Source organism: Cavia porcellus, unplaced genomic scaffold (assembly GCF_034190915.1).
Source record: "Cavia porcellus strain 051 isolate PalLab524CR breed Dunkin Hartley unplaced genomic scaffold, mCavPor4.1 scaffold_26, whole genome shotgun sequence".
NCBI lineage: Eukaryota > Metazoa > Chordata > Mammalia > Rodentia > Caviidae > Cavia > Cavia porcellus.
Window position 1 is genome coordinate 34,512,498 of NW_026947509.1, and position 27,375 is coordinate 34,539,872.

The 27,375-nt window shown below is 54.2% G+C and overlaps 1 protein-coding gene across 8 annotated transcripts in view; it reads right to left on the reverse strand.

The window, feature by feature from the left end:
* Nucleotides 1-27,375, reverse strand: part of Armc9 (armadillo repeat containing 9) — a 76,989-nt gene that overhangs the window by 27,968 nt on the left and 21,646 nt on the right. For 7 of the 8 annotated variants that reach the window (XR_010043459.1, XR_010043460.1, XM_063237117.1 and 4 more), the window contains 10 exons: nt 25,741-25,775; nt 24,237-24,351; nt 22,888-22,980; nt 20,092-20,182; nt 18,864-18,984; nt 17,018-17,157; nt 15,857-15,933; nt 14,584-14,658; nt 9,055-9,145; nt 5,207-5,265 (listed from right to left, as the gene is read on the reverse strand). Coding sequence is in view for 6 of the 8 variants with exons in the window: in XM_063237117.1 (XP_063093187.1) it covers nt 5,207-5,265; nt 9,055-9,145; nt 14,584-14,658; nt 15,857-15,933; nt 17,018-17,157; nt 18,864-18,984; nt 20,092-20,182; nt 22,888-22,980; nt 24,237-24,351; nt 25,741-25,775 (897 nt within the window). In the remaining 2 variants the exon portion in view is untranslated. The remainder of the gene's footprint in view (nt 1-5,206; nt 5,266-9,054; nt 9,146-14,583; nt 14,659-15,856; nt 15,934-17,017; nt 17,158-18,863; nt 18,985-20,091; nt 20,183-22,887; nt 22,981-24,236; nt 24,352-25,740; nt 25,776-27,375) is intronic. The other variant, XM_063237115.1, reaches the window with a different exon arrangement.

Consider the following 27,375-nt stretch of genomic DNA (forward strand, 5'->3'; position numbering starts at 1 on the left):
GAATGTTCCCCCTTGCTCTGAATGTGCTTCTCTCACCCCATCACTTTGAGAAGCAGCTCTGGAGTCCTCTTTCTTGAGTGTCTTTATGAGGTGTGATCAACAACATGGTGAATGCTGCTGCCAAGGCCACCCAGCGCAGAGGCAGCGTGTAAAAGTGACCGTGTGCCCTAGGCCAGCTAGTTCACTGGATCTGGCACCGTGTGACCTCTGGCTCTTCCCTAAGGTCAAAATGCCACGGAAGATTGACATTTTGGATCAATTCGGGCATCAAGACAGCTGAGACAGAACCACCAAGACCCTGATGCAGGAGGACTTCCAGAGCTGCTTCAGAAAGCGTCGAGGACAATGGGATGAGCGTATCTGAAGTGAAACACTCACAGCACGGTGCCTTTTACCATAATTTTAAAAAATTAACCATTTGCTGTATTCTGCCTCACTCTGACGCATCTGATGGGAAGTCCCCAGGGTCGTGGCCCAGGGCCTACTCTGCTGATCCGGGGCATGGGTGGGCCCGCTCCCCCTCCTCCCTAGCTTTGCAAACGTGGCAAGCTGCTGTGCGTGCTGTGGCCGGGGAGAGGGAACCACCACATTGTCCCTCCAGGCTGCCATGAGCGGCACAGGCGGAAGGCGACTCAGGCCCCTGGCGCCAGTGCTTGAGCTCTGTTCAGGGTCGGACGCCTGGTAAACCACAACTATGTGCACAGAGTTAGTTTCGAGTCCCTTCCTTGTCATTTCTTAGGACGCTGCTATTTCAAAGCCCTTAAATATTTGCTCAATAAATAGCGAGTGACTCCTGGCATAACGTAGTCAGGACAGAATGAAACAGGGGTGAGAGGGACGTGACTGTCACTTACATGGACCCGGCAAATCTGCGTCCACGACTGACTTCATCTGGCATAGAAACTGTTTTGTTAAGAAGGGGGAAATATTTGTCTTAAAACCAGTCTTCTGGATGGGGATGGAAAGGCTTTCCTTGCCACTCACTACCTGGGAGCTGGACACACAGGACCTCACCTTGACTTGGGGCACGGAAACCTGGCTGCTGGGGCGGTCACGCTGCCCCGGGGTCCTGAGCCTGTCACTTGTCACTTGTTTGACGTGCTGCAGGGGTCAAGCAAAGGCCTAGGAGAACCCATATCCTGGAGTGCTGGGTGAGGGGCCGCTGTGGCCATGTACCTCGTGGGCACCTCCCAAGCTTCTCTGATGACCATCTTTCTTCCCTGGGGATGCCTGGGCCAAGAAAGCATAAGAAGCAGCTGAGAGGAGAATGAGAGCTCCTCTTCCCCCTGCCTCAGCAGTCCCACATCTAGCACTATACGTCAGCCTTCCCAGCTGCATGTGACACACTGAGGTCTCTCCTATCTTTGTTTGCTTTTTGAGACATACTTGCTATGTAGCTCAGGCTGGCCTCACATTCCTGGTAATCCTCCTACCTCAGCCTCCCAAGTGCTGGGATTATGGGCACGCACCATCACCACCTGACCAAGGTCCCTCCCATCTTTAACCAAACCCGGGGTCCCTGCAGCTCCGTGCCCTCCCGTGTGCTGCACGTGGCCGCAGGTGTGTGTGTGGGGTCCCAGTGTCACTTCTGCACTGTGCCCCAGCGAGGCCCTTGTCTGGTGAATGCACAGAAATGCACAGCAGGTGATTTTGAGCTACTTCAGCTTCCCTGGCTAGAGGAATCCGAGCCTGGGTCCTCTTCCACCTGTTGCTCCCACTTCTGTGTCCTCCCAAGGCCACCAGTGTTAGCACTGGGGGTGGAGCTGCCCACGCCCCTGCGTGCTCAGACTGCACACCTGCGGCTCCTGGCCCAGGCCTTTATAAGCTGCTTTTTCACTACTGTTCAGGTTACTTTATGAGTTCCCTCACGCCTCTGGGTTAAGAGGCCTGTACACAGGGTGTGCATGGCCAGCGTTGTCTTTTGTATAGAAGGGGGCATGTTTGTGGGCACAGCCAAGTTTCAGCCCAGTAGCTGAGGTCCAGACATCTTGAGAAATTAAGAGAAAAATAGGGGGCGAGGCGATTGCGGCCTGTGGCAAGCAGGGTGGAGTGTTTCCCTTGGCTCCGGCCACCCTACTGGGCCCGGTCACTATGTTCCCAAGCGGCCAACACACAGTACTGATGGCATTATCTGTTTTGGATCTAAATATTAGTTAAAAAATACCTTGACCACTAAGCCACACGAGGTTGGCTGGAAGTCCCTGGAGATGGCTCTTGTCTCCTTCGGAGCCGTCCCATGGATGGGGTCAGCAGTGCCACCGCCCGAGTGCTCCACTGAAGCACCTGTCCTCCTCTCTTCCCCCTTTCTCTTCCAGAATCTTCCGGAAATCCCAGCAGTCACCACCGATGTTTTCCAAAGAAAACACTTCAAGGTGAACTGCACAAGGGCCTTGCCCCATCCACTTGGTGGGGGGGAATCTCCTCCATACCACAGCCCCAGGCCGAGCAGAGCTCCCCAGTCACCAGAGAAACTAAAGAATCGACAGCAAAAATAGCACAAAACCCAAAGCAAACCGAAAATTCCCAAAGGGGAAAAGCAGAGGTGCAGAGGACCCCAGGGCCACAGTGAGAAAAAGTCATCAGAGGCCAGCTGTGAAATTATTCACTCAAACCGTAACTCAGAACAGTGCTGTGGGCCATGCGCAGAGGCCTGTTTTATTTACTTATTTTATTTTTTATTTTTGTCTTTTTTGAGACAGGGTCTCACTATACAATTCAGGCTGGCCTTGAGCTCACTTTGTAGCCCAGGCTGGTCTCAAACTTGCAACGATCCTCCTACCTCAGCCTCCTGAGTGCTGGGATTACAGGCATGACCCACCACACCCGGCTTGAGGCCTGTTTTAATATGGCCCCGAATGACCATGGTTTTCATCATGGGGTGTGAGTGTGTGTGTGTGTGTGTGTGTGTGTGTGTGTGTGTGTTGAGACAGGGTCTTGCAGTAGTGTAAGCTGCCCTTGGACTTGCAGTAATTCTCCTGTCTTAGCCTCCTGAGTGATTTTCATGGTTTTAAATATTTGAAGAAGCCGGGCATAGTGGCGCAGGATTGTAATTCCAGCACTTAGGAGGCTGAGGCAGGAGGATTGCTGCGAGTTAGAGACCAAGCCTCGGCTGCCACGAAGTGAGCCCAAGGCCAGTCTGGACTGCATAGTAAGACCCTGTCTCAAAAGACAAAAATAAATAAATATTTGAGGAAAGACTTTAATGACACATAAACTGCATGACATTCTCTAATATTTAGGGTCCCATGGGAGCACAGGTTTCTTAACAGCTCCTCCCAGCTCAGTGGCAGAACGGAGGGGCTGGAGCTGAGAACAGGTGTCCTGCCAGGTCCGAAACCTTCCCAATTTCCACTACGGAGCAAGTCTGCCGACCCTGTTTGAAGGCAAGTTTTACCACCACATTGGGTGCTCCTGAGCTGGAGGGTGCAGCCCAGGGTGCCACTCAAGTCTGCCCATCCAGCTGCGTGAGGACAATGCCAGGGTGTCTGCTGGTGCCACCTGTGGCCCCAGGGGGAAACAGCTGGTGTACACAGGCTGGAGAAGGCAGGTCCTGTGCCCTGCTTCTGGGAGCACAGACTGGCTGCACTGAGCTACGTTCCTGGACCACTGTAAGTTTTTTACTGTGAGACGGGGTCTTGCTAAGTCCATGATTTGCCCAGGTTAGGTCTGATCTTTCAATCCACCTGCCTCAGCTTCCCAGAGCGATGGGGTCCCAGGCATGTGCCACCACACCCAGCTTTTCAGTCACTTGTTAAACTCACTGGAGCTCAGAGAAAAATACACTTCCCCTCATCCAGGTGCAGACTGACTGCTCCCCAAAACAGAAGCATCTCCCCACAGTCGCTCAGGACTAACTGCTCCCCCAAACAAAAGGAAGGCAAGACGAGTGTTCCCTGGAGCTTGGGGCAGGGTGTCTGCTCCTCTCAGTTCCCCGAGGGGAAAACGGCGCAACTCCTGTCACCCGAGAGTCCACTATAGCCCACGCCGCCACGCCACACCCCTCACAGATGCCACCAAACCTTCTTACTGTGAGAGCCAAAGCGGTGGCTTTGTCACAGCTAAGACAACCCAGATGGGAAGAACATGAAGAATGTGGGATGGTGACACATGCTGAACTCCCAGCACTCGGAGGCTGAGGCAGGGGGATCTCAAGTTAGAGGCCGGCCTGGGCTACACAGTAAATAAATAATTGAAATCCAGGACTCCCAACGCCCAAGCGTCTCAGCACCATTCGTGTGGGTGGTGTTGCCCGATACTGGGGAGCTGGGTGGTGGACACAGGCTGTACCCCTCCACAGGGTAGCATGGAACTCAAGACATGTGGAGATCAATTGTGCATTTGGGGCTGGAGCAGGGTCCAGCCGAGAGGGGAGCAAACATGCCGCTGGGACTCGAGTGTGGCCTGTCCCGCGGGCGTCCGGCCCTGGTGCTCCCATTAACCACGGCACAGACGGCTCTGAGGATGTTCAGCTTTCAGTGTTCTCAGCAAACTGGGAACGTGCGCTTTTGGTCCTGTCAGGCGCTTTCCCCCTTTCCACTGTGTATAAATAAAGGTGGGGACAGCTGGGTTGTCAATGTCTATCCATCAGAGAGGCAGGTCCCACCGGCTGCCCACGTTCCTGTCAGGGTGCGTCCTATTCTTTCTAATCTCCTATCACTCCTGAGGACCCTTCTGGCTGTGGGGCCATAGCAATGACACAACACAGTCCTCTTCCTGGGCTCGTAAATCCCACGTGACGGCCATGTAGCACCGCTGTGTCCGCAGGATGATTGTGGCGGAACTGCAGACCCCGCCTCTAGCCCTGCGGCCTGTGCCCTCCCACTGTCCCTTCTGGCCCTGGGATGTGCTTGTCACAGGCTCAGAAGTGAGCACATCGATATCCATATCTGGAGACCCCCAAGGCCCAGAGGCAGCAATTTGCATCTCGATATCCATATCTGGAGACCCCCAAGGCCCAGAGGCAGCAATTTGCATCTCCTCCCTCCTGTAGCCCAGGGCTGACCTGACCTCCGGGAAGTTCAGGCCAGGCTCCTGGATGCTGGGGGCCTTTTAGGCAGAGCCACCACCCCGCTGTGCCGGAGCTGTCACCAGAGTGGGGATGCCATGGCAGATCAAGACCTCTGCTCCCACCAACCATGCGGGGTGGCAGGGCACTCAGGGTCACAAAGGACGGGTTTTCTACAGGCCATGGGCGCTGCTGACTCACCTCCTCCTCCTGCTCCTCCTCATCGTCATCAGACTCAGGAGCACCGTCCAGTAGCTCCTCTGTAAAGGAGAGGTCAGTGAATGACCGAGAACCCAGGGGGAGCCTCGGTCGACAAATCTGGGTCCCGCAGCCACACTGAGAATGGCACTGCCACTCCCAGCCACGCCCATGCCCATGTCTTAACCTTTTTAATTTTTATTTCTTTCTTTTTTTTTTTTTTGTCTTTTTCCTTTTTATTGGTACTGGGGATCGAACTCACGACTGCCTGCTTGCAAGGCAGGTGCTTATGCCGCTGAGCTAAATCTCCAGCCCCTTTATTTGTTTTTTTGAGGCAGGGTCTCCCTATGTAGTACACGCTGGTCTTGAATTTTCGAAGATTTTTTGTCTTAGACTCCTGAGTGCTGGGATTACATTCAAGCACCACCACACTTGGCCTCTTAAGTGCTTCCAATCTTGACCCCTCCAGCCACTGTCTGATATTCTCTTTAGCAGTGTTTAACAAATCTCTCCATGTTTATTAGAATACATTTTGAGTAGTGTGGGAAAAACTAAAAGCCAGTATAGAGCTTGAGGGAACTTTGGGGAGGAAAAGAAAGTATTTACAACTTGGCCCTGCACCAATGCAACTTCACTGAATCCTTGGGCCAGCCTGGGAGACAAGCGCCCCTCAGTCTGGGGTAAGAGAGGGCGAAGGCTTTGCTGGTCATCCTCTCCGTGGAAGCTGCGAGCTGAGCCTCCGAGCAGGCTTCTAAGCCCCATGACCGAGGGATGGGGTGACCAAGCTGAGGAGGAGGTGGCTGTCCCTCGGATCTAACCCATCTACTGTCCTGGTCATGCGGTCCTGGGGACAGAGCACCTGGCTTATGGCTTCCTGGGTCCCCAATGCAATTTCTTTTTCTCTTTCTCTACTGTCCTGGGGATCGAACCCAGGTTATTCAACCCCTGAGCTCTCTATTCAAGTCCCCCGACCTTTTCCATGCTTTATTTTGAGACACAGTCTCATGGGTGACCCAGGCTGGCCTCAAATTTGCAAACCTCCTGCTTCAGCCCCCTAGGGTGCTGGGATTTCAGGTGAGCTCACGCGCCTAGCTCGTACCTTCCTTATTGGCACTTGTTTCTTGAAGGCAAGGCAGGAAGGCACAGAAAGGTTGAGAGGAAAGAGGGCGTCAGACTGGAGGCAGGGGGAAGCAGCAGCCTGGGCTGTGTGTGAAGATGGAGTGGCTGGCTTAGAAGGGGCCAGGCAGGTGCCCTGGGTGACCAAACTCCCCGCTGAGGGAGAGGTGGCCACTGACTGCCCTGTGAGGCCAGTAGGTCACTGACATTGGTTCCCAGCCTCCCATCCACCTTGGGCCACTTTGCTGCCACGCAGCGTGGAAGCGACCGCAGCCACAAGCCCGTGTGTCACTCTGTACTCTGCTTGGGACTTCTCGAGCTCACTTCCTGCTGCACACAACAGTGGCTCCTGACTCCAAGCCACCTCCAAGAGGCCCTTTCAGAACAGTGGAGCTCATGCTCTGTCCCCAGGACAACACGGTCCCTGCAGGTCCCAGCACCTCCTTCCTGGGACAGCTGTGCCCCATGCAGCCCCTGAGTGGCCCTCGAAGCCCCGAGGTGCCAACCTGAACAGGTGGCAGGGTCTGGTGCTAGACATGGTCCTCTCTTCCTTGAGCAACCGGTCTCTGCCGGTTCCCCACACCCAGGCTGGCACAGTGGCCCGGGCAGGCCAGAGCATACTCCCCTCCATGGTTGCAGGCCTCACACTCTGCTCGGCCCAGTCCCAGGCTAGGCTTGTCCCTCAGGCCTCACCAGGGTGATCCCTGCCCAGTGATGCAGCCAGACTCCTAAGTTTACTTCTAACTCTGCACTTGAAGCTGTGAATCATGTGCCAAAGAATCAGTCCTGGAGGACGGACACTGGCCCTGGACATGTGAAAACCTGCTCCATGCCTGCGAGCTACCCAGGGTGAAAGCAGGGAAAGAGCCCGACCCCCTAACAGAGTGTGGTGATGCCATCGTGTGAGTCTCAGACCGGGAAGGCGGCACCGACCCATAAACAGTCGTTTCCAGCAGGGACACGAAGGCACAGATGGTCTACCTCAACTGGGCACTGGTGACATGTGTCTTGTTTCAAAGGAGCAGCTTTGGGGCTGGGGTTTAGCTCAGCGGCATAAGTGCCTGCCTTGCAAGCAGGCAGTCGTGAGTTCGATCCCCGGTACCGGTAAAAACGAAAAAGACAAAAAAAAAAAAAAGGAGCAGCTTCCTGGCAATCACCCCTGGTGACCCACCTCTGTCCCATGGTAAACAGCAGTTTAGGGACGTCAGCCAGGTGTGGTGGTGCACATCTGTAATCCCAGCACTGGGGAGACTGAGGCAGGAGGATTGCTATGAGTTTGAGACCAGCCTGGGCTACATGGCTAGCCCCTATCTCAGAAAACCAGAAGAAAAAAAAGCAGTGACTTGTGAACTTGAGATGAAAAAAGAAATATTCTCATCCCTGTATGTAAACAGGAACTCGCTGAGCAGGCGGGCATTTTCCAGCCTTCCAGAACATGCAGGGCTGCCCAGCTGCGCCTCTGCCAAAGCAGATCCCTTACAAAGGCCGCAGCTGTCTCTTCCCTCGTCACCCTCTGGCACGCTTGCCAGGGATTGGGCTTGTGTGAGAGAAAAATGTCTCGAGGGCTGGAGAGCAAATGGAGCCTGCATCCTGCCCCGGCTGCCAGCCGGGAGGGAGCCCGGGGCGGAAGCAGCTGGGCTGGCTCTCCTGTCTGGTTGCACGGATGGCAGTAGCAAGAGAATCCCAAGCCAGACGTGGCCTGTGAGGGGCAAAGGCCGGCCTGGGAGGGGAACCAGTAGCAGAAGATAAGGGGCAGCCTCGGCCAGGATGGAGGCCAAGGTCTTGTTTTGTTTTATTTGCCAGGTGTGGGCAAAGTCATTGAAGAAAACCAAGTTCTATCTTTTGCCTACCGGAGCTTGGGATGACTTTTTCTCACTCTGTGGGCATCAAAGGGAAGGGGATTCAAATGGAAATGGGGCTGAAAAGAAGCAAGGGCTGCCAAGCCCTGGCCCTTCACCCCACCAGTGCCCACTGAGCCAGGAGCCCCTGACCTCCTTCTTCCCCATGCCCCACAGCAGTGTTCCAGCTTAGCGGCCTATGGAGCCATCTGAGAGCCTCAGAGTGCTCCACCAAGGGCCCCAATCTGACAGCATGGGCACAGCCCTGAGGTCTGTCCTGTTTGCCCTGGTGGCTGCCTAGCCGTGGCAGCGGAAGACAGGCCAACTGTGAGCTTCTGGCCTCCTGGGTGCTGGCTGTGGCCTGGGTGCAAGGACACAAGTGACAGCTTCGTCCCCAGAGGCTGGCAAAACTTGAGGCCTCTGTGTCAGGGGCTTTCCAGCACCCCACTGCCCCAGGCTGCCCCCTGGCCCCCTTCTTGGAGGGGATGTCATCATGGTGACAGAAAGGACAGCTGACCAGCACACCTGCTGCTGCAGTGAACACAGGGACAAGGGCAGGACGGGGACACTTTCTCTGAAGATGTGATAAAAACTGGCCTCTGCCCTATCCGACCCTGGTTCCTGTGGCAGCGGGAGGAGCAGGATTTAGGAGGGGCCTGGGACTGGCCCGTAAAGAGAACTGTGGGTTAGGGAGGTGCTTCTGAAACAGTTTCCTGGCTTTTACGGGCTTCGGGTCTACAGCACAACAGAGGTCGTTAATCTGTGGAAAGTCTGGCCTTGAGGACCTGGCTGAACCTTGGTTTTCATGCCCTGAGGAGTCACAGCCCCAGGGAGCCCGGCGTCCGTCCCCAGGCTTGGGTGGTGGATGTGCGGTGACCGCAGTGCCGGGACACTCACCAGAGTTGAGCTGCCTGATGATGAACTCTATCTGGCGGACCATCTCGGCGCTGCCCTCTCTGATGAAGCAGCGCAGGATCTCCTCCATACCCTGCAGCAGAGAAATTATCCTCTTTTGCGTTCCTTATAAATTTTACAACAATTAGGGAAAAAAAAATCACTGTAAAATCTCACTGCCAATTTCCCCTCAGTTTGGGCAATACGTGATCTGGGCAGGTGACTTCCTTCCTGTGTATTCCCTGAGCTTATACATCGCCTTCTGGATTTGAAGGACAAATATGGATTCTGAACAGTAGAACCATCTGTTTAGAGAAGCATATGGACAAACAGCAGCTCTTTACATGAGCCATTTTTATTTATTTATTTTTTAGATAGGGCCTTGTTATGCAGCTCAGGCTGGCCTTGAACTCACTTTGTAGCCCAGGCTGGCCTCGAACTCGAAGTGATCTTCCTGCCTCAGCCTCCTGAGTGTGAGGATTACAGGTGTGTGCGACCACTCCCAGCTAAAGACTTGCATTCTTTTTCCATCAGAAGATGTATTTGTGGAGAGCCAGGGGCCTGCGCATGGCATCACCTGCAGATTATACATCGAGTCTGACAGGCACACCTACGGGCTGCTGGGTGGGTGCTGCAGATCTGGTAGGGGTCCGAAGCTCAGCAGCAGCCATGGGGACAAACAAAGTGCCACCCAGTAACAGCAGGGAAAGAGGAGTGGGGTGCGGGTGGGGCAGGGCCCAGAGCCCAGGACTTCACTGCATCGAAGCTGGACAGGCATGCATAGGGCCCTACAGTGGAGGAGGCTGAGACAGGAGGGACTACCAAATGTCCGCGAGCCCCACTCCTGTAGGATGTCAGACAGTCCCTGGCCAGTGTCTGCCTTGGCCCTCCACAGCCAGGACAGCTGACCTCTGTGGCTCCATTTTCTATACCAAAATGCCCTCAGGCCTCCGTGTAACCCCACATGAGGGCCAGGAGAAGGTAAGTATCACCTAGGGACAGCGGTGGGACTGGGCCCAGTGTGCCTGAGACCACAGTGATCACTGGCCATCGAGGAATGGCAGTGTCCAGGCGGTGTCCCCAGGGTAAAGAAAAGGACAAAGGGCCCATTCAGGCTCCCTTGCCCTTATCTTTTCTTCCTTTGCGTTATTTGCAAGCGATTATCCACTCACAGCTTTAAAGATCTTTTTGTTCTCGTTTACTTGTTCATATATTTCTAGCTCCACAGTTACGTGGCAGACAAACAATGCCATCCTCTGTAACGAGGGTCACTTGGAGACACTTTCTTAATAGAAAACACTGCACAGAGAAATTCTGCTTATTTTTTAAAACCGCATATATCGGGTAATGTTTAATCTAAATTGTCCCAAGGAGAAGTCATAAAGATGAGAGTGTTTTATCCTGAAAGCAGTAACTTTTCACTTCAGAGGATCCTGGCCAACTGCCCGGCAGATGGGAGGATGATAAGCATGGCATTTGCGATCAGCTCCATGCAGGAAACGGGGGTGCAGAGAGAGGCGCCCCTGCCCCTGCCTGCAGCTCCGCCAGGGGACCATGGGGAAGCCCGGCTGGCACCCCTCAGTTAAGATCAGGAATGATACACACAGGGAGACCCTGTGGGGAAGGGACCCGCGCCCTGACCCTGGGTCACTAACCCTCACATGTGGCCTCAAGGTAACCCTTTGAAACATCCCGCCCGGCCAGTCTGTGTGTGAGACAGTTTCACCATGCAGAATTTTTTACATGCAGCTTCAAGTCTGTGCTCATGAGGTTTCAGATTCTGGACATTTCAGAGTCTTGCTTTGGACTGGGGACACTTGGCCTGTAACACTCAGAAGACCATGTCTGGGTCCCAGCCGCTACGGGAGAGACCTGGACACCCCTAATCATCACTGGGTAGGAGTGGACATGGCTCAATGGCAGAGGCTTGTCTAGGGAGAGAGACCCTGGATTCCATCCCAGAAGGAAGGAAGGACAAAGGATGGAAGACAGAAGGACTGAAGAAGGATGGAAGGATGAAGGGAAGAGGAAAGAAGGAAGGGAGGGGAAGGGGAAAGGGGAAAAGAGGAAAGAGAGCGGCAGCTCCGGCAGGGAGTCCAGGCCGAAGGCCCCAGGCAGTGGCAGAAGCAGGGGCACCAGGTCCCCTGCACACCTTGGTGTCACCAGCAGCAGGACAGTGCAAGCACAGCCCCTCTCCAGGGTGCTGAGGGGACTGTGGGCTGAAACACCTGTCTTGGGTGTGACACTGGGCATGAGGGACATGGTCCTCCTGGTTTCCATCCTGTATCTGTCTACATGGCAGCGCATCCCTCCTACAGTCCTCGGAGTCCCAGACTGGACAGTCAGCTCCTCTGTCACCACAGGCCTCTGAGGGACATGGTCCCCTTAGAAATGCAAACACCAGGCAGATGCCAGGGTTTTCCCCGCAGTTAGGAAATCACACAGGTTTTCAGTAGGACATGCACAAGCTACAGAAAAAAGGGTGAAAATCTCTGCCATGCCCCTCTGGAGGTCATGGTGACAGTCCTGGGGTGCTTCCTTCCTGTATGGGGACCGCTTCCCATCACCGAGTGCACGCTGACAACTTAGTGCTGTGGTTTAAATGCACGGGTTAGAAATGCTTAACAGACAGCCCTGAGCAGCGGTGTAGCTGTAGCTGCAGGAACAAACAATAGTCACAGTGACAATAACAGCTATGATGGCAACAACAACAGTCATAGGAGGGCAGCAGCTGAGGCCTGTACAGGGAAGGCGGGGCACATACTGGGTGCGTCCTCGTGGGCTCAGTGACCCCTACCACATGAGACTGAAACCAGACTTGGCAGAAAGCGATTTGCACCCAGCCCTGGGCTCATAACCACCTCCCCTCTCCTCAGCTGGGCTCTGGCTTCCCCATCCCCTGAAGCTGGGCGCTCAGGCTGTGCCAATTTCCATGGCACCAGGACCGCTGTCACCAGCACACAACCCAGAGAACTCTGTGGTCATGTTGAGTGTGAGGCTCCAGGAGCAGAATTACTAGACAAAAAAACAGGCACACCTTTTGAGGATAATTATATACATCACTGAAACCAGTTTCCAAAACTGCTGTGCGTGGGAATGGTCCTCTTAGTAAACTCCTCACTCGGGACCGGACCTCACTCACTTCTCAGCCAGGACCATGAGTCCCCGCGAGTAGGCCCACCCCTGCCACACACAGTGCTTTTAAGCTGCATCTGCACCCTGCATTTGGTTTCCTGGTGGCAGCCAGAGCCCGCAGCAGCTACCAACACAGTGGGGTGCGGGCACAAAGCAGGATGCTGCCAGCGACACACCCTGCAGATTCAGAGTGGGCGGCTAAGGATGCACACAGGTGGAGGACCTGTCCTTTGGACATGGGGAAAGTGAGACAGGAACCCTGGCTTGGCCACGCGAGCTGTGGGTCCAGGGCCACTGTGTGGGGCGGGTGGAGCACCACTTTCCTATCTGGCAGGGCACATGGTCTGGTCCAGCCCTTTGTGGACACTACAGTCCCGATGCCAGGGAGGGTCCAGGCTGGGACCACCCTGCCCCAGCTGCAGGAGCTGCACAGCCCCAGGGCAGCCCTGTGTAGCCCTGCATCTCCTCCAGCCCTGGCCCCGGGCAGCTCCTGGAGTGTGCACGGGTCTCTGGGTCTCATTTCTGTGCCCCTGCTTTCTTTGTAAGACCAGCAGAGCTGGGAGGCTGCACACCTCTCATCCCAGTGTTAAGGTGGTGGAGGCAAACGGACTTTTGTGAATTAGAGGCCAATGCGGGCTACAGAGTGAGTTCAAGGCCAGCCTGGGATACACAGCAAGACCAAAGAAACCAAAACACCAAAAGCCACACAACACAGGTGCGTGCGCACACACACTCGCGCACACACAAAGTATAATAGTATTTGGAACTAATTTTGAATGCATATTATGTCACTTTCCATAATCACACAAATGTTTTGTCCATTTGCCCAGTTGCAAGCCCAGAGTTTTTATATTCGTACGATATGTTCTCGGTGTGTGTGTGTGTGTGTGTGTGTGTGTGTGTGTGTGTGTGTGTGAGACGGGGTCTCACTATGCAGTGCAGGCTGGCCTTGAACTCACTTTGTAGCCCAGGCTGCCTCAAACTTGCAGCAATCCTGCTGCCTCAGCCTCCCCAACGTGGAGATTACAGGTGTGTGCCCCTATGCCTGATTGATACGTCTGGCTTATGAGATAATAAAGCAAAAGAACTGTAATTTCACCAATAGGTCCTTTCTCCTCGGCACTTTCACTTTTCTGTGTCCCCTGCTGTGAAGCCACATCCTGGGCACCACCACATACTGGTTCCTCTGCGCCCACAGCCCCAGAGATACCATGCCTGGGATGGCGCTCCTGGAGCTCTGCAGGGCCACATGGCCCTGGACCCAGACCCAGGTGAACTAACTGTGCAACACCAGACAGAAGCCTAGGCATGCACTTTTTCTGCTCGGTTCCAGTCTTCTTTTTATAGTAAAAACTGCTGCCGGGCGTGGTGGTACACACCTTTAGTCCCAGTGCCCAGAAAGCTGAGGCCAGCCTGGGCCACAGAGCAAGTTCAAGGACAGTCTAAACCACATAGTGAAACTGTGTCTCAAAAAAAAAAATTGTAGTTTAATAAATTTAATTCTAAAAAATAAATAAAATAAAAAAACTGCTGTGTATGTTTTTTACCAGATTTCACCCTCGCCCTTTAGCCTCCCTTCTCGTGACTCCTTCCTGGCCCCCGGCTGCACAGATGTTACTTCCCCAGAGCCCGAGGCTCCACACCCTCCCGGGGCTCTCTTCCGGCCTGGGTGGTGTCCTGGGCCATCCTGGTCCGTGCTAAATGTGTGTGCCTGAATTCCAATGTGTGCACCGCTTCCCTGGTTTCACAGGGTGTAAGGAAAAAGGACCAGAGCGTAGTTGTTTTGCTGATGGATCACGAGGCACTGGGCTCTCAGTGAAGACAGATCACCCGATGAATGTGTTCTGCTTCAGACACAAGCATGATGCAAACCCATCATCGAGGGAGCCCACGCTGCACCCAGCAGCCCATGAGGAGGCTCATACCACCTGTGCTGCTCGGGTACCTGCCTGGCTGCTACCCAGCAAAAACTAACCCTACTAGAGACGCTCTAAACTGGGCTCATAATCATTCAAATTCAGGGATTCCCTTGGTTTTTGAGAACAGCTACAGGATCTCCAGGAAACAGCAAGCACAGATGTCACATTGTGCCAAGGAGTCCATGAGCTACATAAGAGTCTGGTCCCAGCCCCTGGGGCTCTAAGCCACAGTGCAATAGGCTGAGGGGAGCCCCCGTGTGGCCTGCATGTTGTCCTGTCTCTCTCCCTTCCTTCCTTCTCTTCCCCTTCATTATGGCACTGTGGATTGAATGCAGAGCCTTTCTGCTGGGAGAGCTGCATTCCCCAGTCTCTTCTGTTTTCAGACAGATTTGCTTAATTTCCAGGCTGGCTTTGAGCCTGTGGCTCTCCTGCCTCAGCCTCTTCCTGAGAAGCTGGGATTAGCAGCACACTTGCTTACCATTGCTCTGGCCTCTTCCCGAATGGACGGAATGGAAAGGATGCTATACAGAGCTCCATTCACATAAGGCTGTATCTACAAGGGGAGAGAAACACAGTCATTTGCGAGTTTCCAAATACTGCAAACCCAAGTAGTTGGCATCACCGTTGGGCAGGAGGACAGCAGGCACCGTAGCCCAGCCGAGCCCAGGAGGAGCATTTTCGGATGGCACAGGCCACCACCTGCACACTCCAGTGACAGCTGCAACTAAGTCCAAAACCAAACTGTATCTGCCTGTGATCCTTGCTCCTGAGACTTCTTTTGCCCAACCTTCCCAATCCCCATGACTGCACCCTGCTGACCCCACTGTCCTGTCTGCCACCCCACATCCACACAGCTGTTCCCGTGCAGAGAACACCCAGTGCTGTGGCTGCATCCACACCCAAACCCATCTGCCTTTGATGGTCCCCTTTAATCTCACAATGTATTCCAGGCTGGTTTCAATCCTCCTGCCTCAGCCTCCTAAGTGCTGAGATTACAGGCCCGATTTTGATTGTGGCATCTTTTTCCATACCAAAAAACTTGAATATGCACAGAGTCAAACAAGAGTGCATTTGGGCCCGAGAGGAGTTATGCCTGGCTGGCATGTGTGATGGGGAGGAGACGGATGTGTGGGGACCCAGCAGCCCACCAAGATAACACTGCAGCGCCCCATCTGTCAGGACAGGTTCCACTGTGGCACACTTTCTCTCCTGCACCTCTGCTTTATACAAAACGGGCTTCAGACCCCTAAGTTGAAAATCAGAAAATAACAGTGGCTATGGGGAGAAAGCAGAGGCAAGTCAAACTGATCCAGAGGCCACAGGGCAGCATTCTATGACCCCTGGGCCACGCTGGGGATTAAGCCCAGGGCCTTTGCACTGAGCTGTGTCCCCAGCCATTTTCCTGTCTTTTTGTTGGGTGGGAGGTGAGGGACAGGGTCTCACTAAATTGCTAAGTTGCCCAGGCTGGGTTCCAATTTGCCATCCTCCTGCCTCAGCTTCCCAAGTGCTGGGATTATAGGTATGTACAACCCAGGCCGGCTGTATCGGACCATTTTAGGCCCCCCATGTGGACTAAATGCACCAGGGGTGGGGTGTTGACGCTGGGCACAAGAGGTCCTGATGGGCGACAGGAGAAGGGGGAGGCCGAGAGGGAGCTGAAGCACGCACAGGAAGCATCTCCGCTCCCGAGTTCTCAAGGCTCAGAAGCAGCCAAAGACCTGGGCCAGCCCCTGACCCGTCCACCCCCGTACCTCGTGGTTCTCGTGGCCGAGGAGATCTGATAGCACCTTGAGCACCAGGCCTGCCACCTTGGCACATGCGTTCTTCCCTGTGGAGACACAGTGCACCTCAGCTCCAGCAATCTGTGGGCAGGTCGGGCTGGCCACACATCGTGGGTCCTCCATGACCTCGGGGTAGGACAGGGAATCCTGCAGTGCTCGCAGAGGCCTGCAGAGGACTCAGCGGGCCAAGTCCCCCTAAGGTGCGCTATCTGGGGGTGTTGTTCCTACTTCCCAGCAGGCCGGTTCCCCAGTGGTAAGGTGTCACCTGCTGCACACCACTCCCACAATCCCAAACACCATCACCACGCTGCAGGCAGATGGTGACAAAGACGAGCTGATCATGACTTAATACACAGTTTAAAACCTGGGGCTTCAGGCTAAGGCTCCCAGAAGAATGAGGTAACTCTCATTTACTCAGTCAACAAGCAGGTAAGCAGCTCAGAGGACAAACCAGTCAGAGGCAGAGCACTTCCCGCCAGGGCCTGATCACTACCTGCTTCTGGGAATGAAGCCCCTTTGTCCCCGGGACTGGGCAGAAATACCAAGGCCACCACCTCTGCCCAGGTAGGGAAGCAGCCTGTGAGGCCCACATGAGAATTCCTGGCTCATGGAGGGAGGGGCAGTGATCACAAGCATGGCAGGATGTCACTGCTACTGCTACCAACCTACCTCTGGAGACGCTGGGGACATAGTTTTTGATCTCAAGATTTGTACTGGGTTTTTTTTTTTTTTTTCTTTTTGGTCTTTTTCCTTTTTATTGGTACCAGGAATCGAACTCACGACTGCCTGTTTGCAAGGCAGATGCTTATGCCTCTGAGCTAAATCCCCAGCCCCTGGGTTTTGTTTTTGAGGTAAGGTCTCACTATGTAGCCCAGGCTAACCTCAAACTCACAGGGATCCTCCTGCCTCAGCTTTCTGTGTGCTGGGCTTCAGGTGGATGCCCAGTGAATTTCCTAACTTTGAACAGCGAAGGTGAAAGAAGAGGAGAGAGTTGAATCCCCCGTTCCAGGTGGGGCCTGCAGGTACAGAAACATTTCTCCTAAGGCCTGGCAACGCCCAGCCTGCCAATGCTGCCTCTGAGGGCCCACCCTCTCCAGGCCTGCTGGGTCAATGACCCGTCCCCACACGGACCCGCACTGCGGAGACACAGGTTCATGAGCAAGGCCACTGCGTACTCCAGGGTGTAGTCGGACAGGCAGTCGGGCTCCCTCAGCATCTCGATCAGCCAGAAGACCAGGCCGTCTTGGATCATCGCTGTCTGCAGCGGGCGCCTATAAGGACAGGACCACTGAGCTAAGGCACCCAGGGAACCTGTCTCCTAGGGGGGGCACGGCCACCAGCCATATGTCACAGAAGGGGGAAGATGGCAGATGGGGACTCAGCGTGGTTTCCCTGCTAACCCCACCAAGGACCTTCCACGGCCCAGGGCCATGCTGAGGTATCTAACATTCCCGAGGGCTCAGACCCCGGTGGGGCCTGCAGACCCAGCAGGACTGTCCCTCGCCACCCAATGGACGATCATGCAAGCAGCAGGCACCACTGGGGGTTCAGAGCTGCCAGGTAGTGGGAATAATGAATTACCGCCCTGCTGGGAACGAGTTAGAAAGATGAGGTCGTAAGGTGGTGTAGGCTTTCGGAGCTTCTTTTTGCAGATTTAGAACCAGCAAAGCAGTACTCCAGGAACTGAATGGATATTTAGCTTTGCCATGGTGGCGCAGGCCTGCAACTGTGGTGCTCAGGAGACTGAGGCAGGAAGACTGCCACAAATTTGAGGCTGCCCTGAGCTACACTATGGGGTTCAAGGCCAGCCTGCACCACAAAGCAAGACCCGGTCTTGGAAAAATTGAATGGATATATGTTGACACCTTTTGATCTACTTAACCCAGGAAACAGGCCCATCAAAAATCCTCTTCGAAAAATAGGTTTTTATCTAAACTTTTTTTTTTTTGGTACCAGGGATCAAATTCATGACCTCATGCTTGTGAGGCCAGTGCTTATGCCACTGAGCTAAATCCCTGGCCCTCATTTAAACTTTTTATGACCTATAAGCTTTAGGTCCTCTAATCTATATGAAATTTAAGAAAAAAAAAAAAAGCAAAAGTGCTTTCCAAGTGTGTCGGCTCATGGCTATAATCCCAGGACTCTGGGAAGCTGGAGGCAGGAGGGTCACAAATTCAAGCCCAGCCTGATCAACTTGGTGACTTAGACCCTGTCTCAAAATAAAAACTGAAGCTCCTGGCTTCCATTTCCAGTAATGTTTAAAAAAAAAACACAAAACACCCAAATGTCCACCAGCTGATGAGCCACCATGTAAGACACGGCCAGGCACAGGCAGGACACCCCTGGGTGATGGAGGCACAGAGCTCCGGTGGGGCTGTGAGGGTGGGGCCCAGGGAAGCCAAGCACGGAGAACCCAGGGCCACGGTCCCGGGGCTGGGCTGGGAGGGGACTCAGGGCTCTCTCTGCACAGATGGCTTTCAGTGTCCTCAGAGGAGGCTGTGCTGATGGACAGCTCTGAGACCCCTCTCGAATTCCTGCCTGGCCCATGTATGGTGCTGGGGCTCATGGAAGTAATGGGGTCCTGGACAGAGCTTGGGGGACAGAGGCATCCTCAGTGGCTGCTCCCTGCGTGTCCGATGTGTCACACCAGGTCCTGGCTGTGACTGAGGTGGGCAATGGGGACACAAGTAGAGGTGCCCAGGAGGCCCTGGCCCCGACTCCTCAGAGCCACGGCGCTCAAGGATGCTGGAATCAGGAGCAGCCTGAGGCTGCTGTGGGGAGAGACACAGCCCCGCATGTCACTGGCACCACAGTGGGTGGCACCAGGGGAGCCCAGTGGTGCCGCCTGCTCCAGCTTCCTTGACCCCCACACAGGAAAGATCGCTGCCCACCTCCTGGGGGGCTTCAGAGCTGAGTGAGCACCCCACACCACAGCCTGACCACACAGCAGCCCAGGTGAGCCTGGCCTGGTCATCACCTGAGGCTGAACTTCTGCAGGGCCCCAAGAACGTTCTCGCGGGTGACCACGTCCTTGTCCTCCTTCAGCCTGCCCTCTAGCAGCCGCAGCACCTGCACGTTCTGGACCAGGTAGAGACGACCTAAGGACACACCAGAGAGCGGGTCAGGATGGGTTTGGTTTGCTCCAGCATGGAGGGGAACTGGACGTGCGACCCAGCAAGGTGTGGGCCATTCCATGTCAGAAAAGAAGCCATGAGCATGGTGGCACACACCTGTAATCCCAGTGCTCAGGAGGCTGAGGCAGGAGGATCACTGCAATTCCAGGCTGGCATGGCCCAAAGAGTGGGTTCAAGTGCTATGTAGTGCTATGTAGCCTGCACTACATAGTGAGGCCCTCTCTCTAAATAAATAAGTAAATATTTTAAAAAGTAAAAAGAGCTCAAACAAACAGGAACTCAGGGGAGATCACTCCATCGTGTGAAACTGTAAATTCAGTCATGGTAGTGGGGCATCTGAGGGACCATCCAGCTTGTCCTACACTGAAGGGACCAATGCCTTGCTCACTGGAGTCAGTTTCATGGTTTTTCCAACTTTACTTTCCTTTAATTAGAAAGAGATAGAAAGAATATTACCTGCTACAGGCTTGAAAGAAATCCAAAAGGTATTGTTACAAAACCGAAAGCTTAATAAAACAGAAAGGCTACGGAATAAACTCCAAAGGCCACAAAATCTTCTCTGAAAGAAGCTACTGCAATGTGACAAGGACTGATCTCCACAAGAGACTTTTGATGAATTAAATAAAGTGATGAACTTTTTTTTTTGTCTTTTTCCTTTTTATCGGTACCAGGGATCGAACTCACGACTGCCTGCTTTACAAGGCAGGCGCTTATGCCGCTGAGCTAAATGATGAACCCAAGTGATGAACTTTTGATGAAAAATTAAGGTGGAAAATCTATCTTTTCTCGTGGGGTCGGGTGGGGCCAGGGCTTGATCCCAGGGCCTTCACACTGAGGTACATCCTCAGATCTTTTTATTTTTTATTTTTTGAGTCAGAGTCTTGTTAACTTGCCCAAGTGGGATCAGAACTGGTGACCCTCCTGCCTCCGCCTCCCACATGGCTGAGATTATGGGCCTGTACCACTTTGCTGGGTGGAACCACATCACCTCTGAGAAGTGTGGAATGCGAGTTCCTTTTCGGAGTCGAGGGCTCTCCCAGGCCCTCTCTGTCCCCAAGGGAAAGCGCTTACCTTCGGCCAGAGAGGCCACGGCGTTGACAAGTCGGGCCATGTATTGCCGGACCACCTCGCTCTTGGAGTGCAGCAGCTGCAGCACGGTCCTCTGGGGGACAGGGGACAGACACGGTGTCGGGGAGTGGGAGACCAGGCCTCTTGGGGCTCAGCCGGGAAATACGCAGCCCAAAGCCACCGGTGCAGGGAGCCTGGGTTCTCCACTGGGATCTGATGGACATGGATTTAGCGGACAGAACCCACCCGAATGTCTAAAGTAAATGAGTCAGGACGAAAAGTGGTGACACAGGAGGGGACCCCACATGACAGCTGCAGCATCCAAGATACATCTGACTGTGCCCTCCTCACCTGGCAGAACCGCAGGGAAGGGGCAAAAGGCTGTGTGCAGCACGGCGCCCGGAGCATTGCCCCAGACAGCGCGGGGCACGGGGTCCCCTGCTCTGCAGAAGGGTCCGGGAGAGGACAGAGCGGGGCCTCATTAGGCTTCTGCACAGCCTGACCAGAAAGAGTTAGAGCCCTGCCGAGAGGGGCAATGCAGAGGCCAGTGGCAGCATGGACACAGAGCAGCAGGGTACAGCCACTACCCCTCGGTGCCCCCAGGAAATTGTAGAGGAGCCGAGGAGGGTAATTCAGAGAACACTCAGAGCTCACACCCACGAGGTCCCACTCCAGGTCCGAGATTCTACTGCTCAAATCCTCTCACTTCAATGCTAGAACACGTGGCCTCTCCTGAACCAACCTATGAACTCCAGAGACCCAAAGGCCCACCAGGATGGTGCAACCACTGACCACCCAGTCAGGGCTCGAGGGCCTGTGACAGTCCAGAGGGCCCATCGGGGTGTGACCACTTCTGGTTCTGAGCTGGGAGGGGGGGGTCTTTGTCACTTAATAAAAGGAAGCTTGGGTCAAAGTCTCTCAGGAATCCCGCCCGCCTTCCAGGGCCGCTTAGCCTTATTATCTCCCTCTGTCTCTGCCTTTTTCTCTCTTACAAATAAAGCATCTTCCTTTGTTTTAAATTTCATTCCTTTACTCCAGTACTGGTGCTGAGTTTATGATCCCCACTGGCTGTGGAGCAGCAGTATGCATCCCCAGACATAACAGATCTTTGAAATGGCCACACTTCTAAAACCAATATCCTTTCTTTTTTTTTTTTTTTTTTTGGCACCAGGAATCGAACTCATGACCTTGCACTTGCCAGACAGGCGCTGCACCACTGAGCTAAATCCTCGGCCCCAGGGAAAGTAATCCTAAAATTCACATGGAATCAGAAGAGACCTAGGATAGCAAAAGCAATGCTGGATAACAAGGACAAGGAAGGGGGATCATGATTTCAGACTTTAAAGAGCATGGTATTGGCCGTGAAATAAGACAAAAAAAAAAAAAAAAAAACAAAAACAAAAACAAAAAAAACAAAAAACAGCTATGTGGACCAGTAGAATACAATAGAGATGCAGAAACAATCAAACACGTTCAGTTATGTGATCTTTGACAACGCCAGCGTCTTTCACAGCTGGCTGCCCATCTGCAGGAGACCTAATCGAGACCCCTGTTTCCCACCAGGTACGGAGCCAAAGTCATAGTGGGTCAAAGAACTAAATATTAAAGCACAAACACTTTATCTGCTGGAAGATAAAACAGGTAAAACTCCTGGAAGAGATGGAGGCAAGGGTGTTCTGAGCAGAACTCCAGCTGCACAAGAGCCAAAACCAAGAACCGACGAATGGGGTCTCAGCAGATTAGAAAGCTTCTGCACAGCAAAGGAAAGGGCGGGGTGAAGAGACGACCTACAGGATGGGAAAAAAATTGTCAACTAGAGAGGGCTAAGTACTAAAACAAATTAGACCCCCAAAATAAAAAAGCCAATCAAATCAATGGGCACCTGAAATGAACAGACACTTCTCAGAAGAAGAAATCCGAACGGCCAGTACACACACGAGAAAATGTTCAGTGGCTCTGGCCGTTATGGAAAGACAAACTAAAACAACACTGAGATCCCAGCTTACTCCAGAAAGAGAGACCACGATCACAGGTAAGAACAAAGGCTGGGAGAATGAAGCCCCATGCTGCTGGTGGGAACGCAAACTAGAGCTTCTATCATGGGAATCAGCATGGGGACCTCTCAAAAACCAACAGGAAATTCCATGCAACCAGCCACTCCCCTCCTGGGTATCTTTCCAAAGGAGTTAAAGTCATCCTGTTACAGAGATGACCCACACCCACGGGTACAGCAGCATAGTTCATAAGAGCTACATCATGGAAGTGGCCTCTATACCCATCAACAGATGCATGGATAAAGAAAACATGGCAAATGCCCACCATGGAGTACTACTCTGCCATAAAGAAGGATAAATTCGCGTCATCTATAGGGAAATGGCGGCACCCTGAGACCATAATGTTAAGTGAAGTAAATCAGACATACAATATTAAATATTGCATGATTTCTCTTACATAATAAAGTCAAAGTATAAAGAAAGCAAAATAAAATTTAAAAAAGAGAGAGAGAGCGCTGGCCAGAGGGGCCTGGGAGGGCAGGGCGCGGAGAGACGTGAAACTGCAGACACCTTAGAAAGGTGGCCGCAGGACACAGGGAGTCACGTCCCACAGACGTGTGCTGATGGAAACCATGTATATGTATGTGTTATCCAGCAGCTGCTTCGCACGGCCCTAGAGAAGTCAGGGCATCTTGACCAGTCTCCGCCGCTCCTGCTTACAGCTCCCCGGGGCCCCAATCACCGCGCCTGACCCGACCCCATCACAGCCCCACGCGGCCCCCGTCCCGCCCCGCACGCGACGCACCTGGCTGCGGCTGCGAAGGTCCAGGAGGTCGTTGCTGACGTAGGCCTGCAGCACGGTCTCCCGCTGCTCCCCGGGGTGCGACGTGGTCAGGCGCTGGGGGTGGGGGGACAAAGGCGACAGGACGCGGGTTCAGCACAGAGCACAGGGGTGCAGCCAGACAGCTGCGGGCTCTGAGCGCAGCCCGCACTCTGCAGTGGGGTAGGGTGGGGGAGGGAGGATGGGCAAGGCGTGTGCGCATGCGCGCGTGCAGCCCTGCATGGCCGCGGCGGCGTGGGCCCGGTTGCGATGCCCTGTGGGGCCGTAGTGGTGTGGGGACCAAAAGAGTGCTGCTGGGGGGCGCGTGTAATGCACCTGGACAGGTGGGTGTGGACAGGTGTGAGCGAGATGATGAGGATGCTGTCACTGAAGGAAGCTGTGTCACTGTGACACTGGCAAACCAAGTGCAAAAGCTGACAGGAGGGTCCAGCGGGCCTCCAGGGAGCCAGATGTTAAGGAGCAGGAGAAATGTACAACAATACCAACTCTTCTCACTGGTGTTTTGTTTTGTTTTGTTTTTGTTAGACCTAGGGATTGAACATAAGACTGCTGTACTGAGTACATTCCCAGCGCTTTTTTTGTGTTTTGAAACAGGGATTCTGCAAGTTGCCCAGACTGGGTTTGAACTTGTGATCCTCCTGCTTCAGCTCCCTGGAGTGCTGGGATCACAGATGTCTACCACTACACTTGGCTAACTTTGTCTATTATTTGGAAATTTCTTTTCTTTTCTTGTTTTTAGACAGGGTCTTATTGAAGTTCAGGCTGGCCTTGAGCTCACTTTGTAGCCCATGTTGGTCTTGAACTCGCAACAATCCTCCTGCTTCAGCCTTCCGAGTGCTGGCATTACAGGTTGTGCCACCACGCTCAGCCTTTGGAACTTATTTTTCATTTTAAAATGTTATTTATGGTAATATGGCATTGGCTTAATATTTACATGAGTTAGTAAATACATATTTTCAGCTTTCTCAGTTTTAATTTCTAGCACCGAACACACTAGAGAGAAAATTCAGGTAACTGGGAGCATCCTGCTCCTGGTGCTGCTGGCACCCAGGGCCGTCTCCGAGGGGGCGTAAGACCTCAGTGTGGCTCTGCCCAGCCGAGTGTGGCCAGGAGCTGGGGACCGAGGCGGGCTGTCGCACTAACTATCCTGCCAATGGGAGCTGAGTCTTGCTTTGGTCTGGGGTGTGGCAGGCAGCAGGAAGAAAGCTTTAGTGGAGTGGCCGGACACAAGCCCAGCAGCCAGCAGAGAGCAGACGTAGCGCTGGGCTTTGTTGTTGTTTCTGCCTTTGTGACTTCAGAGGAAAGGCACCTACCCAGCGCAGCGCCTGGAGAAGGAAGGCTTTCAGACGGTCGCTCCCCCAAATCAAATCCCTCTTCAGCTTCTCATAATCCAGGGAGGGCAGCAGGGGCATGTCCTGTAGTTTCCTGCTTGTGTTCAGAGAGAAAGGCGAGGTCAGCGCCCCAGACTGGTCAGGTGAGGACCAGCGGCCTCCAGCTGCAGCCGCCCTGCCCCACGCTCCCAGCCCAGCTCTGCCTGCTCTGCTGATGGATGGAGGTTTTATTTATTTTTGGTTGAGATGGTCTCGATATTAGCTTAGGCTGGCCTTGAATGCTGAGCGATCCTCCTGCCTCAGCCTTCTGAATGCCGGGTTACACAGGTTTTTATTCTTAAATCACGTTTTCCTAAAATGTGTCTCTGCCCAAACAGCTGTAGAGGTCACTGCAGTCCCTCCAGGCTAGGCTCCCTGTGACAGTGAAGAAGTCACCACGGGGCCACCTGAACTCTCTACCAGGCACCATGCTGACTCTGAGCAGAGCCCATCAGCATTCTTCAGCATGAAGAGTCCCACCCAGGGCCCCGCAGCCACTGTCCTGGTCCTGCCTAGGGAATCAAGGGACAGGACAGGCATCACCCAGGGTTGAGCTCGCTGTCGCTCCCATTTGGGCTGCAAGACCAGCACCTGAGTGTGACCACGTGGTGCTTGGCCACAGGACGGCATCCTGTGGGCCTTCGGGGATCTGATGGGCAGGACAGTGTCAGGCCACCTCCTCTGTCCCCAGCCCCCTCCACACATTCCCTTATTCTCTGCAGGTGACCCAGGCGGGTCACAGCAAACCTGAGGGCTTATGTCCCTGTCATTGGACTGCGTGCTCCCTACACATCAGTTCCTTCTTATCTGCACATAAACCCAACAGTTAGACCCTTCTTCTCATCCCCCAAGTGAGGAAACTGAGGCTCAGAGGAGTTATTTAAGCAGTCCCAGGCCATACAGCTGGTGTTCAAGGCCACGGCCACCTTGGACTTCTGAGTCACTGCTGGCCCAGGCAGCAGACCCGGGTCAGTGGGTCCGGAGCCACCCCGGCCCTGACCTCCAAGCCCAAGCCATGGTGTGGGTGGCACCTGGCAACCTGGACAGCTGCGCTCAGGTCCTGGAGGGCACAGCAAAGGCTTAAATCCTGAGACACTTCACCTGCAATCCCAGCACTCTGGGAGGCTGAAGCAGGACGATCACAAGCCCAGGCTGGGCCACTTAGGGATTTAGAGAGACCCTGTTTCAGCGTGCAGGGCCTGGCTGTGCCCAATAGCAGGATTAATGCGTTTATGTACCAGAAACTTTAATCTCTGAGGAACACCACAGGAGCAGTTCAGCGTTACCCCCATTCAATGCTGCCTCACCCACAGACAGCAGTAACACGAGCAGCAGTGCTGCTCACAACCACTGGCACCTCCCGTCCACTTAGGCAGCACAGCAAGTGTTTACAGAGCCACTCCTGACTCGGCTTCCTTATTAACAACATTCCTGGGCAGCGACTTACTCCGGGGCCAGGGAGGCACGCAGCATAGTTGAGGCCTGCAAGGAAGAGGAGAGAGCAGACGGCGGTGTTAGCATGGCTGATGTAGCCCAGGCTGACCGTGGAGCAGGAGATTTGCAGAGGTTGTCACCAGGCAGCAGAAGAACTTCAGTGTGCAGTGGCCCTGCGGGAGACCCTGTGGCACCGGCAGCATCCTGGGGACCAGCTCACCTCCAGCACTGGGATGCCAGCTCCCTGGTGAGGGGACCCTGAGGCCGAGCACCGGGCGCTAGACCAGGAGGCTGAGTTCCTCTGTCCTCAGCCTTAGCCTCTCCGTTCTGTAGACCTGCCCGCCTCAGCCTCCTTCCTCTTCCCCTGCTAACCCGGCCCCGGTCATGTCCGATTGATGCTCACTATGTTCCCTCATCCCTTCCTATGTAGCATTCCTCCACTGGGTCATTCTGCCCCCAGGGAACACGTGGCCTTGTCTGGAGACACTGAGTTGTCAAATGCAGGGGTGGCACTGCCGGCACCCAATGGGCATCAGACAGGGATGCTGCCCTGCACCATGCCCGTAAGGCAGGGTGGCCCAGCACTGAATAGCATTGACCTGAGCAAGGCCGCACCCTGTCACCTCTGCTCCCTGAGGGCCAGACATGGGCGGATACTCAGCCCACTTCCCAACTCAATGAACTGCTCCAGGGTGGGGAGGCGGCCATGGGGCAGGCACCACCGCAGTGATAGGATAGTTCATGCCGTGGGTGCAGGAACAGTCCCCGTGCTGCACTCCTCCCGCCAGTGCTCCTGGGGCTGCTCACATGACACAGGCCACGTCCAGGCCAGTGACAAAGGGGGACAGGCGTGGTCAAAGCCGTCCTCTCTGGCTGGCACGCTCTGTACCCGCTGGCCTGCAGATGGCCCCAGAGGACAGGGGCCACACAGATCAGCTTGGCCATCCCCAGGGTTTGGGGTGTGGTACAAAGCCCCCAGCCCTGCAAGGTTCAGAGAGAAACTGTCTCCCGGGTGTGGGGGTGTACACATGTGTATAGGAGGCTGAGGCAGGAGGATCGTTGTGAGTTCAAGGCCAGCCTGAACTGCACAGTGAGACCTTGTCTCAAAAAGACAAAAACAACAACAAACCTCTGTCCTGAGACCCAAGGCTGCCTTCCACTGCCAGGATCATGCAGCTGTCCCTGCTCTGTCCACATGGCCACCAGCTCTGAGCCACCTTTGGGGAAGCAGGGGACATCTGCTCCTTGCCTGTGCTCAGAAGCTTCCTTAGCCTCAGCACAGGGCTGCATGGCAGCTGTGTGACCATTGGTCTTCATAAAACATGGATTCAGCTTTGGTTTTAAATTATAAAAGATGAATACGTGAGAAAAAAAAGTAGCAGTCTGGGGCTCGCAGGGACTCCAGCACTGAGAGGAGCTACACGGGGTGCCCTGGCCTGGGGTGGGGGGTGGGACACCCTTGCCCTGTGGTGTCTCTGGGCCATGTGAGAGGCACACACTGCCTCAGCACAGCCAGAAGGGCTGCAGAAAGCCCGCTCTGGCCTTCAGCACTGCAGGTTACAACTGTGCACCTCTTCGCACAGGCTGCCAGGGAGCAGGGTTGCCTCTCGCGGGTACAGAGATATAGGGCAGGCATCTCAGTCTTAGG